A 14,425-nucleotide genomic window follows, 5' to 3' on the forward strand; every position below is an offset into this window, starting at 1 on the left:
ATATATTTTAGATTTTCTAATTTTTGTATGATGTAATATATTTTTCTAAAATTACTGTAAGGACTAGTTATCATATAAAATACCAATATATTTTAGATTTTCTTATTTTTGTAAATTGCAGTATATTTTAAAAAATATATTAACCTAACAATTAAAATATCATTCAACTGATTTATGTATTTCTTAAATTAAACAATGTTCTGCAGGAACTGCCGCTTGGACAGGCACAGGCTGCATGTGACTGTGAATGAGAGGAGTGTGTTAGAAGCTGGCAAATACAATAGTAAAGGCTGCTGAAATTTAACACAACTCAGTAGTCAAAAATTTAAGTTCAATATCTGTAGTAATAAATACAAACAGGCCCAACGTATCTTTAACCTTTTACTTAAAGAAATGAAATGCATTTCCTGCTGAAAGCTCTTCTAAACTGGGCTGCTTTAACTCTGCATTTCAGTACACTAATTAAACAAGGTTACTAATACGAGTCTAATGTACTCAATGGACATGCTTGAGGACCCATATATTCTATGAGCTCTCAGTTCTGTCTTGTTCTCTCCAGCCCTGAGACATCTAAAGATCAACTACTGAGACTCACTTGAAAGTGCTCGGTGCTCTCCATTCCAGCTGTGAGCTGTTCCTATGGCACCTGGTTGCTAGGTGCTGAAAATGCATGCAGCTTATGATTATGCCTGACTTTGACTTTCACTAGCTCTGACATATTTGACAAATACTCATCTTAATCTTAATTTCTTCATTGCATCTTTCATCCCAAAGTGCTTTACATATATAATAATAATAATAATAATAATGATAATTCATTACATTTATATAGCGCTTTTCTCAGTACTCAAAGCGCTATATAGTGCAGGATACTTCTTTTTGAGGCTATTTGAGATGGGCTAGACCGCCCTGTAGATCAGAGAACCTGCCACTTGCAATGTCTAGTTGAGCATTTTAACTTTTAAGCTACAGTAAATGTCTGAAACTGTTCCTGAGACTTCTGTGCAGTATATGATTTATTCTACTGATGCATCTTCTTTGGAGAGCACTGCTGCACAATGTAGTACTTTTGACGTCCACTAGAGGGCAATGTAGCCTGTTTTCTGTGCTGCTCTTTTGCCTCTTTGGTGGTGCTGTACATGTCCACATATACAGGCAACACATGAAGAGAAATCTGGCAGCTCCAGCTCTAGTTTGCCTCTCTCATCCCATGCCTTATATAATCCCATCCTACACATCTGGCTGCCCTCTATGGCCTCTCAGCTAAACAGAGTGTCTCTGTGCATTTTGTGTGTTTACTTTTCTTTAGAAGTTCTTCTGACCTTATTGCTTAATTTGGCATCTAAAATCAACACAGTCTGTTTACCTACTCAAAGATACAGATAAAGACTTAGGTTCTTAGTTTTTTTATCATTAACTTTAGAAAACTTACAGTGCCCTGCATAATGTCTGGCACAAACACACATTTATCCTTGATTTATCCCCATTCTCCACAATTAAAATTACAAATCAAATAATTCAGACATGATTAAAGTGCCCATTGCAGATTTTCCTTTAAGGGTATTTGCAAGCATTTCAGTCACACCATATAGAAATGACAACATTTTTTATAAATATTTTGGATTTTAGGATATAGAAATGGCAGATCTATTAATGCAGGCATATTTAGTAGTGTATTTTGTTGTGTATCTATTGCATGCAATGACTGCTTGAAGTCTGTGATTCATAGACATCACCAGGTGCTGAGGATCTACTCTAGTGATGCTCTGCCAGGCCTCTAATGCAGTCATGTTCAGCTCCTGCTTGTTTCAGAGGCTTCTCGCCTTATATTTTCTCCTCAGCATGTGGAAGGCATGCTCAATTAGATTTAAATCAGACGACTGGCTTGGCAATTCAAGAATTTTCCTTTTATTACCTATGTAAAACTCCTTTGTTGCCTTAGCAGTATGTTTATGATTATTATCATGTGGTAGGTTGAAGCACAGTCCAGTGAGTTTGGAGGCATTTACATGAACTTGAGAAGATAAGACATTTCTGTACACCTCAGAATTCATTGTGTGACTGCTGTCAGCCGTTCCATCATCAATGAAGAAATGAAGACAAGTGTGCCAGTACCTGTGGCAGCCATACATGCCCAAACCATAACACCCCCACCACCATGTTTAACAGATGAGGTGATCTGCTTTGGATCTTGGACAGTACCTTTTAACCACCAAGCTTTGTTCTTGCTATCCCTCTTATACAAGTTCATCTTTGTCTCGTCTGTCCACAAGAGCTTTTTCCATAATTCTGCAGGGTCTTTTAAGTCATTTCCTGGAATCTGGCCATCCTGTTTTTGTGGCAGAGTAATGGTTTTCATCGAGCAGTCTGGTCTCTGTATTTCTCTTCATGAAGCCTTCTGCAGATAGTCGTCTCTGATACATACATATCTGCCCCCTGAAGACTGTTTCTGATCTGTCAGACAGGCCTTTGGAGCTTTATCTTACCATAGTGAGGATTCTTCTGTCATTGACAGTGGAGGTCTTCCTTGGCCTACCAGTCCCTTTGAGATTAATGAGCTCACCAGTGCATTCTTTCTACTTTGTGATATTCCAGACAGTTGATTTTGGTGTTCCTAAGGTTTTACACATGTCTCTAATTGTGTTTATTCTTGTTTTTCAAACTCATAATGGCTTTTTTTGGCTTTCAATGACACTGTTGTGGTCCTTGAACAATGATAACTACAGACTTCAAAGGTAGTATGGCAGCACTAATGACGGAATGAGACACACCTGAGGAATCACAAATACCTGGGACATCAATTGTCCTAAACATTATGGTGCCCTGAAACGGGAGGACCGTGTAGAAAAACTGTTGTCATTTCTACATGGTGTGACCAAAATGTATGCATATACCCTTAAATGAAAGTCTGCAATGTGCACTTTAATCCCATCTGAATTGTTTGATTTGTAATTTTTAACTGTGGAGCAGCAAGGTAAATCAAACTTTACAGAGTGCACTGTATATTAAAAGGATTTGGAACAGTGGTTATTAGCAATGCTACAACTCATTTCTAGGGTCCTGGGATCGAAACATGCATCCAGTTGTCTGTGTGGAGTTTGCATGTTTGCACAGGTTTTCCCTCTCACATCTCCAAAAATGGACTGGCTCCCCATCCAGTGTTGGTTCCTTCCTTTTGCCCAGTGCTACTAGGATAGACTAAAGTCCCCACAACAGTAAATTAAATTTAACAAGTTTGAGAAATTTATGATATACATGAAAAGCTTAACTTTTAATCCTTATTATTTCCAAGGTATGCAAGTCTGAACATATTTATGTTGTGACACTAGAGGGCGCTATTGCTCCTCAAACCCAATAGACAAATGCCAAGACACCAGGTAAATGCACCAAGAAGTATTTTATTTTCTTTTTCCTCATTGTAATGTGCCTTCAAAGCACCACAGCCACATTAAACAGGCAATACAACACTAAATAATACAATTATCTGCACTACACTTCCCAGCAAGCTCTGTTACACCCCTCCCAACTCTGGCTCACTTGCTGGGTCTTCACTAGTCCTTTATATAGTTCTTGACTTGGAAGTGCTTTTGTCCTTCCGTCCATGTGATTCACCAGCACTTCCAGGTCACATGGAGACTTGTATTTTCTTCAGCCTGGAAGTACTTCTATCCTTCCATCCCCATGACTTGGGAGTACTTCCAGGCTATATTGGAAACAGAAATCCCCATGTCTCCCTGCGGCATCCCCTGGCAGCACCCACGGTATCCAGCAGGGCTGTGAAGCCGAACTCCGTCTCCCATAGTGCCCTGCGGGAATCTGGGGCACCGTTAAGCTTCAGGGAAGTCTCCATCTAATGTCCTGGGGTTTTCGTCCGGGTTGAGCTGCCGGCCATCCATCACAATGTATAGCTAAGACTGAGCACCAGTCAATCGAATCGTTATAGATGACATAGTGGCACAGTTATTAGCACTGCTTCATGACAGCTCCTGAGTTCCAGGTTCTAATCCTAGCCTAGTCACTTTCTTGTTGGAGTTCTCACATTCTCTCTTGGTTTTTCATATAATGTACTATAGCTGTATACATTAAGCTAAATGGAAACTCTATTGCTGTGGTTAGTTTATACCCAGTGCTGTCAGGTCTGACATCAGGTCTCCATGACCCTGAACTGCATAGGTAGGATTCAAAGTATATGGGTGGATGGATAGGCATCTCGAGATAATGATATTGGTCAAGCTACATCCCCACCTCACCTTTGCACACAAATATGATTCTATGCACAGGCAGCTAAAACCAGGACTGTGACATTGGCTGTCTTTGACAGGGTGAAGTGGTCAACACTCATAAATAACCCTGGTGTGGACCTGCAGCAGATGATCTGCTATAGTGTATAAAGTATTACACTTTAAAGTAGTCTTTCAAGTGTACATGTCAATTTCCAACTCACTGTCACATAACATTAAATATACTTAAATAATGACCAGGGTAAAAGTCATAAACCCATTATGTAATCATGATAAAAATGTACAGGGGCCAGCTGTGATCATGTGGGCATTCATTAAAGCTGTCCCCAGGATCCACCTCCAGGCATAATCAGAGTACACTTGAGCAAGGGATGATATCCATAAAAGCTACATTTCCCCTGAGGACAAAAAAGTTCTATCTATCTATCTATCTATCTATCTATCTATCTATCTATCTATCTATCTATCTATCTATCTATCTATCTATCTATCTATCTATCTATCTATCTATCTATCTATCTATCTATCTATCTATCTATCTATCAGGATTATTCCCAGAAATAACAGTTAATGGTTATCAGGGTGATGGTAGTTTGGTGGGACCTGCTCATTCCATCACAAATTCAATCTTCACCAAGTAAAGCAGACAAGGAAAAAAACACTTTCGGAGGTATCTTCACAAAATATGTAACCTTAAAAGTACTGTACCTGCATGTAAGCCATTTCAACATTAAGGGCAAAGGAAGACTAAGGAATGTGATGTGGCTGACTGCATATGAACATATAAAAAAGTGCACACATTGGGCCCTTCTGGAGTTTGTCCACAGCCGGAAAAATATCAACAACTTTGAAACGCATGAAAATTATGTACAGTAAGGCTGGAAACAACAAGGCAGAGAGAAGAGACAGTAAATGTGAAAGGACTATATAAACAGTACAAACTGATCAGATCTGTAGATGCATCCAAATGTCACTCCTAGGCCAACCTCTAGAATTACTTTTGATATCAGTTGTGGCCCAATTTAGTTGCAAGGATACCAACATAGAACATCTATATTTTGTCCCTAATGTCCCTGTATTAACATGCCACAGATCCCCTTAAAGAGATAGGTGTTCAAGACAAGGTATGTTATGTCCATTCTGTCCCAGGAGGCAATGCCCAATGGCATTAGTAGCCTCTTTCTAGTCTTAAGTGTCTCAACCTTGAAAGGTAAACTGATCTTGAACTTTCCCAACCAGGTACTCCATACTGCTGCCTACTGGTCATGAGATCGTGTGACCTCTTAGCAGCTCTACATAGCTTCTCTCACTTTAGGTGCAGAGTCCCACACAGTAAGACTTTGCTTAGTTGACTGCCCGCTAAAATCCTGGAGTTTCTCTTTCTCTGATATCCTAAAAGGGTTTACTTTCAGGGTATCATGCATGACATGGGGTAAATGCCACCCTGTTGCCCCTGTCTTTCCACACTGGTTTGGAGAATATCTCTTTCATGACCAATGTGGTATTCTGTATTTTGCAGATTCTCCCCTGCTTTGTGCCATCTTTTGTCGTGACTTTCCACTTTTTAACCTCTTGCCAGTCAGACACCTCATTATAACATAAGCAGTAAACCCTGCATGTGGGGCCATTTTTTATAGGAACATAATGTCCAACCATCCATTCAGTTTTTGATGCACTTTTTGGTATTCAAAAACTTTGTAATTCCTTACAAAGCAAATTGTGCAAACAAATGCATTTATAGCAAAATAAATCTGATTTCTGTAAGAAATATCTGGAGAAAGAAATGCACAGAGATTAAAGGCAGTTCATGGGATAGTCCAACTAGAAATGCTCAGTACATGTGTGCGCATGTGTGTCTCTCTTTTTTGCTTAAATGTCTGACCCAATATAAATGACATTGTGATCTTAAACCAGTTAAACTTCCAGAGCGCACTTATTTAGATTTAGGTAGACTTTATTATCCCAGAGCTAAATTTTTTTGCAGCAGGAGTGTATAAATAATAGAAGTCATTGTTACAGAAATCAAACAAATAAACAAAGACGCGACATTTGACAACCAATGTTATTAGATAAACACAGAGTCAAGAATAGTATAATGAAGAATAAATACTTTTAACAGAACACAAAACAATAATACAGGATTTCACATTTAGCAGCATCCCTAGAAGTAACAGAAAATAAAATGTGTATAGCTCTAGGAATAAAAGAGTTTTTAAACCTGTTACTGTTTACTTTTGGAAACCTAAATCTGCAGCCTGATGGCAACAGCTGGAATTTAGAGAAAAGGGGATGGCTACTGTCTGACAGAACTCACTTGGCTTTCTTTCTAACCTGTTTGCCATCCATTTCAGTGATGGAGGCCTGCTGTGAACCAATAATTTTACTGCTAAGTTTCACAATGTTGTTGAGATGGTCTATATTCTTATTGCGGAGGTCATCAAACCAACAGTTAAAAGCAAATGTAACAATGGATTCAATAAAGGACTTATAAAAGAGTGCCATTATGGTTTTGTCAACTTTAAAACAGTTGAATTTCCTAAGAAAGAAAAGTTGTGACTGACCCTTTTTACAGATTCGCTGTGTGTTAAGATCAAAGTTTAGTTTGTTATCATTAATTGTTCCCAGATATTTGTATTGCTGTACCATCTCCACACTTTTTTATTTAAAATTGAAATTGTAGATGGTGAGGAGCACCTGAAATCTACAACCATATCTTGTGTCTTTGAAATATTCAATTGTGAATTGGAGTGACCGTGCCATTGTACAAACTCATCGACAACAGGTCCATGGCTGTCATCCTTATCATGTAAAAGACTTCACAATAACAAAGTCATCTCCAAATTTCAGGATATGTCTATCCTTGTGTAAACTCCTGCAGTCATTTGTATATAAGATAAAAAAGAGGAGATAGGCAGCAACCTTGCTGTGTACCAACAGATGCACTTAGGCTATTAGAGAAGCAGCCATTTACACTCTTTGTGCTCTGCTTATTAAAAAGTCCAGAATCCACCTCACCAAGTCAGGGTCCAAACAGAACTGATCAATCAGTTTGTTAACTAAACTGTGGGGCTGGATTGTGTTAAAAGCTGACAAAAAGTCTATAAATACCAATTTTGCTTGTTTTTTTATCCTTCCAAGTGCTCATACAGTAAATTCAGAAGTGTGTGCTGCTGTGTAATCCTCCACACACCTCTTTGCTCTGTATGCAGATTGGTAAGGGTCCAGATTGGGCTGGGGTTTGTTAAACAGTTGTCTCTTAATTAACTTCTCAAAGGATTTCATGATATATCAAGTTAATGCCACCAGTCTAAAGTCACTTAATGCTTTGGGGTGAGCAGTTTTTGCCAAAGGAATAACAGTTGCCTGTTTCCTTAGGCTGAGCATTTGCTGTAAATCTAAAGATATTTCAAATACGGAGTGAAATATTGGAGAGAACTCCTCTGCACAGTAGTGAAGCAGACACCCAATTATTATCTGACCCTTATTTGGCACAGCAGTTGTCACTACATACATTGTACCTGATAGATAAAATGATCTGCAATCAGATTTGAACATATGATAGCCCTTCTGTTTTGTAGTGTTGTGTAAATTTACATGATAATACAAATATGAGAGCTAACACTAATTCAGTGAATTTGCAGAAACATAAGAATTGTGCTTAAAATTCTCTTGGTAATGGATCACATGACAGCTTCCGCAAGGTAATTTGATATCATTTTCAGGCTGATCTAGGTGACATCTGTTATAAGGTAAATATTCATTTTCAAAAAGCTTACTGAGGTAGATAAATTGAAAAATAAGCAGAGTTGAGCCAGTCAGCTCTTACCTTCATGTCTCCTATAGCTTCACAGGGCTTTAAAAAGCCCACCACAAGCAGGGACAAAATCAGTTGGCCAGCGTGCCCCATGATAGCTGTTTAGGTCCTCTTCACACTTCTCCCTTTCTTTTGCGTTTTTTCTGTATGATGCTAAGAAGTTGGGGGTCTTTATGCTTGTCAGTGATTGTCTCTGACACCTTTCACAATGAAAGGAAGCCTCACATGGCTCCCATTCCACCAATCGTGAGTGAGTAAACAAGCCAGAATGCTGGCCATCCCTACTTTAACCCCATGGGCCCCAAACAGAGCCAGACGTGTATTCCTGCAAAATATTGAGCTTTGTGAGCAGAGGAGGCCTGATAAAAAAAAGTACCTTCAAAAAGAAGTACCAGAGAGTAGCAAGCAGTGAGCACGTACCATATGGTGTCAACATGTCAGCATTTGTTCTTTCTGCAGTGTGCAATCAGGTTTTTATAGTGTGTACATTAACAGGAGTGCTTTTCCACTAACTCCTGAACATTAGATGCTATAAGTCGAGTCACTGTAAATATAACAGAATGACTCGTACAATGATGATCTGAAATTTTTGCCCCTATACTTTTTCGCATCTTATGATGTCATGCGTTATTCCTGTGCTATGACAAACATGTACAGTTTAAGCTTCCCAGTGGGTAATGCCATTCCAAGCAGTGGCATCTAGCAGGACAATTCAGAGGTGTCCTTGTTACTGAGATTTGCCAAGATGGGATATAACATTGACCCAGCACACCCATTTTTACACACTAAATAAAATTAATTGGCTCGGTCAGAAGTGTTCTTTTAACCCAGCCACAGCGAATGCACAAACCAGTGTGGTTCTTCGTGCCGGTCCCAAGCCTGGATAAATGGGGAGGGTTATGTCAGGAAGGGCATTCGGTATAAAATTTTGCCAGATCAATATGCGGACAACGATACAAATTTCCATACTGGATTGGTCGAGGCCCAGGTTAACAACGGCTGCCACCAGTACTGTTAGCCAACAGGGTGCGGGCGGAAATTGGGCTGATGTTGGCCGAAGAAGGAGAAGAAGAGGGAGTGGGGGCATGTCCAGAGGCAGAAGGTCAGGAGGAAGCTAAAGAGAGTGGAACTGAGGGTAGGAACTTTGAATGTTGGCAGTATGACTGGTAAGGGGAGAGAGTTAGCCGATATGATGGAGAGAAGGAAAGTTGATATATTGTGCGTGCAAGAGACTAAATGGAAGGGGAGTAAGGCCATGTGGATCGGAGGTGGATTCAAATTGTTCTATCATGGTTTGGATAGGAGGAGAAATGGAGTAGGGGTTATTCTGAAGGAACAGTATGTCAAAAGTGTTCTGGAGATGAAAAGAGTGTCAGACAGAGTAATGATTATGAAGCTGGAAATTGGACGTGTGATGATGAATGTTGTTAGTGCATATGCCCCGTAGGTTTGGTATTCAATAGATGAGAAAGAAGATTTTTGGAGTCCATTTTTGGATGGACAGTGTACCCAAGGGACAGAAAGTGGTGATTGGAGCGGATTTCAATGGACATGTTGGTGAAGGGAACAGAGGAGACGAGTAGGTGATGGGTAGATATGGTGTCAAGGAAAGGAATGAAGAAGGTCAGAGGATAGTGGATTTTGCAAAAAGGATGGACATGACTGTGTTGAATACGTATTTTAAGAAGAGGGAGGAACATAGGGTACCATACAAGAGTGGAGGAAGATGCACACAGGTGGATTATATCCTATGCAGAAGATTCAATTTGAAGAAGATTAAACACTGCAAAGTAGTGGCAGGAGAAAGTGTAGTTAGGCAGCATAGGGTGGTGGTCAGTAGGATGACGTTGGAGATCAAGAAGAAGAGGAGGAGAGGGATGGCAGAGCAAAGGATCAAATGGTGGAAGTTGAAAAAGGAATACTGCAAGGTTGAGTTTAGGGAGGAAATAAGACAGGCACTGGGTGGCAGTGAAGCGTTGCCATACAGCTAAGCAACTGCAGCAAAAGTAGTAAGAGTGACAGCAAGAAGGGTGCTTGGCATGACAACTGGACAGAGGAAGGAGGAAAAGGAAACCTGGTGGTGGAATGGGGAAGTACAGGAGAGTATTCAGAGGAAGAGGATGGCGAAGAAGAAGTGGGATAGTCTGAGAGATGCAGAGAGTAGACAAGAGTACAAGGAGATAAGGCGCAAGGTGAAGAGAGAGGTGGCGAAGGCTAAAGAAAAGGTGTATGATGAGTTGTATGAGAGGCTGGACACTAAGAAGGGAGAAAAAGACCTGTACCGATTGACTAGACAGAGGGACCGAACTGGGAAAGATGTGCAGCAGGTTAGGGTGATAAAGGATAAAGATGGAAACATACTCACAAGTGAGGAGGATGTGTTGAGCAGATGGAAAGAGTACTTTGAGAGGCTGATGAATGAAGAGAATGAGAGAGAGAGAAGGTTGGATGATGTGGAAATAGTGAATCAGGAAGTGCAAAGGATTAGAATTGGAAGGCCGTTGGTCCAGATGATATATCTGTGGAAGCATGGAGGTGTTTAGGAGAGATGACAGTGGAGTTTTTAACCAGTCTGTTTAATGGAATCTTAGAAAGTGAGAGGATGCCTGAGGAGTGGAGAAGAAGTGTACTGGTACCGATTTTTAAGAATTAGGGGGATGTGTAGAGCTCTAGTAACTATAGGGTGATACAATTGATGAGCCACAGCATGAAGTTATGGGAAAGAGTAGTGGAAGCTGCGTTAAGAAGGGAGGTGCTGATTCGTGAGCAGCAGTATGGTTTCATGCCAGGAAAGAGCACCACAGATGCAATGTTTGCTCTGAGGGTGTTGATGAAGAAGTATAGAGAAGGCCAGAAGGAGTTGCATTGTGTCTTTGTGGACCTGGAGAAAGCATATGACAGGGTGCCTCGAGAGGAGTTGTGGTATTGTATGAGGAAGTCGGGAGTGGCAGAGAAGAGTTTTACAGGAAATGTACGAGGGAAGTGTGACAGTGGTGAGGTCTGTGGTAGGAGTGACGGATGCATTCAAGGTGGAGGTGGGATTACATCAGGGATCGGCTCTGAGCCCTTTCTTATTTGCCATGGTGATGGACAGGTTGACAGACGAGATTAGACAGGAGTCCCTGTGGAATGGTGAGGATGCAGGGAGTAGAGTTGGTGAAGGTAGATGAGTTTAAATACCTGGGATCAACAATTCAGAGTAACGGGGATTGTGGAAGAGAGGTGAAAAAGAGAGTGCAGGCAGGGTGGAATGAGTGGAGAAGAGTGTCAGGAGTGATTTTTGACAGATGGGTATCAGCATGACTGAACAGGAAGGTCTACAGGATGGTAGTGAGACCAGCTATGTTATATGGGTTGGAGACGGTGGCACTGACCAGAACGTAGGAGACACTGCTGGAGTTGGCAGAGTTAAAGATGTTAAGATATGCACTGGGTGTGACAAGGATGGATAGGATTAGAAATGAGTACATCAGAGGGTCAGCTCAGGTTGGAAGGTTGGGAGACAAAGTCAGAGAGGTGAGATTGTGTTGGTTTGGACATGTGCAGAGGAGAGATGCTGGGTATATTGGGAAAAGGATGTTAGGGATAGAGCTGCCAGGAAAGAGGAAAAGAGGAAGGTCTAAGAGAAGGTTTATGGATGTGGTGAGAGAGGACATGCAGGTGATGGGTGTAACAGAGCAACATGCAGAAGACAGAAAGATATGGAAGAAAATGATCCACTGTGGCAACCCCTAATGGGAGCAGCCGAAAGAAGAAGAAGTCAGAAGTGTGCTTTTATGGTTTCATTATAGTTGGAGAAAAATGATACTTGCTTAATGTGTATTCTTTACTATTTATCTTTCCACAAAAAAAAAATAGAATGAACCTGAAATCACTCTGTGTGGATCGAACAGAGAATCCAAACAAGTCAGGTCAAGGTTAATGACATGTGTAAACAGTACAGTAAAATGTTTACTTGCTTGTGTACAGAGACCTTACGTTTCCACCAGAAACTTCAACCAGAAATGCACATGAATGGAATGAATTGGACTAATGTATTATCATAATTTGGTAACTCTAAAAAGTCTTAGAACCCCCCCCCCCAGTATAGCATCACAATATGGAATCTTAACATACAGCATATACCATTAATCAAGCCCTATGTCTCTTAAAACAGATTTTCTTCTGACCTCTCTACCTTCTGCTACATCTCTGTTACCTTATATCTGAGTCAGGGGTACCCAACTCCTGTCATGGAGGGCCCAAGTGGCAGCAGGTTTTCATTCTAATCTTTTTCTTAATCAGTGACCTGTTTTTGCTCCTAATTATCCTCTTTTTGAATTAATTAATCCAGGACCGGAGCTGGGGACCCCTGATCTAAATTCATATAGCTTAATGCTACCACTGCCATGTTTCACTGTGGTAAACACCACAATTAATATGGAGGCCAAGGTCCATTTTGTAAGTAAGGTCATTATTCCAATAAACCATTGTGATGTAGAACAGCAACATGTTGTATGTCAATTAGCTTATGCAACTAAAGGCCCTGTTGCATTACTTGACTTCTTTTAACGATTTTCAGTCACAGATTTCATTTACATAATCTTACCATGTTGGTGGCAGTCATGGCACTCTCCTGTGACCTTTAGGTCTGTAGCCTGACATATCCACCGATTTCAGTCTATCCGGTCTGTGATGGGCAGGCACGGTGTGTGTGACAGTTGAGAAGCAGTGAGTGTTCAAACAGAAGGACAATACATATAATGCAGCTAAGAGGAATAAGGAACACAGGTGGTTTAGACCTTACAAAGATCAGAAGAAAAGCTCATCTGCCTGAGGTCTCATGTGGATGAACTCTCCTTCTCTGGAAAGCATATTTACAGCACTGCCTTTTGTCAGGCAACAAGTTATTGGTGAGCTTGTGATACTTTTGAATTTTGAAACTGTACTGGAAAGTTGTAGCTGAAAAAATGTTTTCGTATGCCCAGTGCTGCCAACATAGTGTGTTGCCTTCATGCATGTCAGGCATGATGATTCTACCCTTGGAGAAATGCGTCACATAGCCGTAGTGCCGTAACTGACGCTCCCTCACAATGCAGGTAATGTGCCTCATTCGGGACTCCATGAGCAACCTCTCATTCGACACAAAGTCAAACCAACGGTACCCAAGGGTTTTCCGGAGAGACACAGTACCAAAGGAGTACAGCCTTTGTCTCAGGTCACTGGATAGCGTCCATGTCTCGCAACCATATAGCATGACAGGAAGCACCAGGACTCTAAAGACTTGGACCTTCGTCCTTTTGCATAGATATCAGGAGTGCCACACACCCCTTTCCAGCGACCTCATGACCCCCCATGCTCTCCCAATCCGTCTACTGACCTCATAGGAAGAGTCATGGTAAGTAAACCTTTCAACAAAGTCAACACTCTCTCTGCAAACAGACACACTGCTGATGGCTGTGGCCAAGAGGTCATTAAAGGCCTGGATCTTGGTTTTTATCCAGGACACTCGCAAGCCCAGACACTCAGACTCCTCACTCAGTCTCTCTAGTGCCCCGATCAGAGCCTCCATTGACTCCGCGAAGATCACAGCATCATCAGCAAAGTCAAGATCCATGAACCTTTCTTCACCAACAGATGCCCCACAGCCGCTGGACCCCACGACCTTGCCCAACACCCAGTCCATACAAGCATTGAACAGAGTAGGAGCAAGAACACACCCCTGATGAACCCCAGAATCAACTGGGAAAAACACAGAGGTCCTGCCTCCACTCTGCACAGCACTTACAATACCAGTGTACAGGCCGGCCATGATATCCAGCAACCTCGAGGGGCTCCCACGAGTCCTCAGGATGTCCCACAGGGCAGCTCAATTATCTGAGTCAAACGCTTTGCGAAAATCGACAAAGGCTGCAAAGAAACTCTGCCGATATTCGCGTTTGCGCTCCATGAGTACCCTCAGCACCAGGATGCGGTCAATGGTAGACTCTCCTTCTCTGGAAAGCATATGTACAGCACTGCCTTTTGTCAGGCAACAAGTTATTGGTGAGCTTGTGATACTTCTTTTGAAACTGTACTGGAAAGTTGTAGCTGAGTGGTATAATTTGTCGAACCCAGTAAACTAGTTGTGCAATCTGACATCCCTGGGTGACAAGATTAACAACTACAGTCATCAAGTTTGACATCCCCTCTGACTTGAAGTCAACTTAACAATTTTCCTGTACTCTGTACACAAGACCATATTAACTCTATAAACCCTTATAGCTCCTTATTTTTTCTCAGGTGGACTTCCAGCATCTTTTTCATGCTTGCTATTCCTGTTTAATTGTTTTAACTGCCTCATGGATCCACAGTCCTAGATTTGAATCACACTCTCAGTTTTTGTCTGAGT

General features: G+C 41.3%; 1 protein-coding gene across 3 annotated transcripts in view; it reads right to left on the minus strand.

Moving 5' to 3' along the window:
* Positions 1-8,246, minus strand: part of gpx3 (glutathione peroxidase 3) — a 103,650-nt gene extending 95,404 nt beyond the window's left edge. For 2 of the 3 annotated variants that reach the window (XR_007936294.1, XM_028813228.2), the window contains exon 1: positions 8,068-8,246. Coding sequence is in view for 2 of the 3 variants with exons in the window: in XM_028813228.2 (XP_028669061.1) it covers positions 8,068-8,148 (81 nt within the window). In the remaining variant the exon portion in view is untranslated. The remainder of the gene's footprint in view (positions 1-8,067) is intronic. The other variant, XM_051933992.1, reaches the window with a different exon arrangement.
* Between the last annotated feature and the right edge of the window lie 6,179 nt (positions 8,247-14,425).

This window comes from Erpetoichthys calabaricus, chromosome 11, assembly GCF_900747795.2.
Source record: "Erpetoichthys calabaricus chromosome 11, fErpCal1.3, whole genome shotgun sequence".
Classification (NCBI taxonomy): Eukaryota; Metazoa; Chordata; class Cladistia; order Polypteriformes; family Polypteridae; genus Erpetoichthys; species Erpetoichthys calabaricus.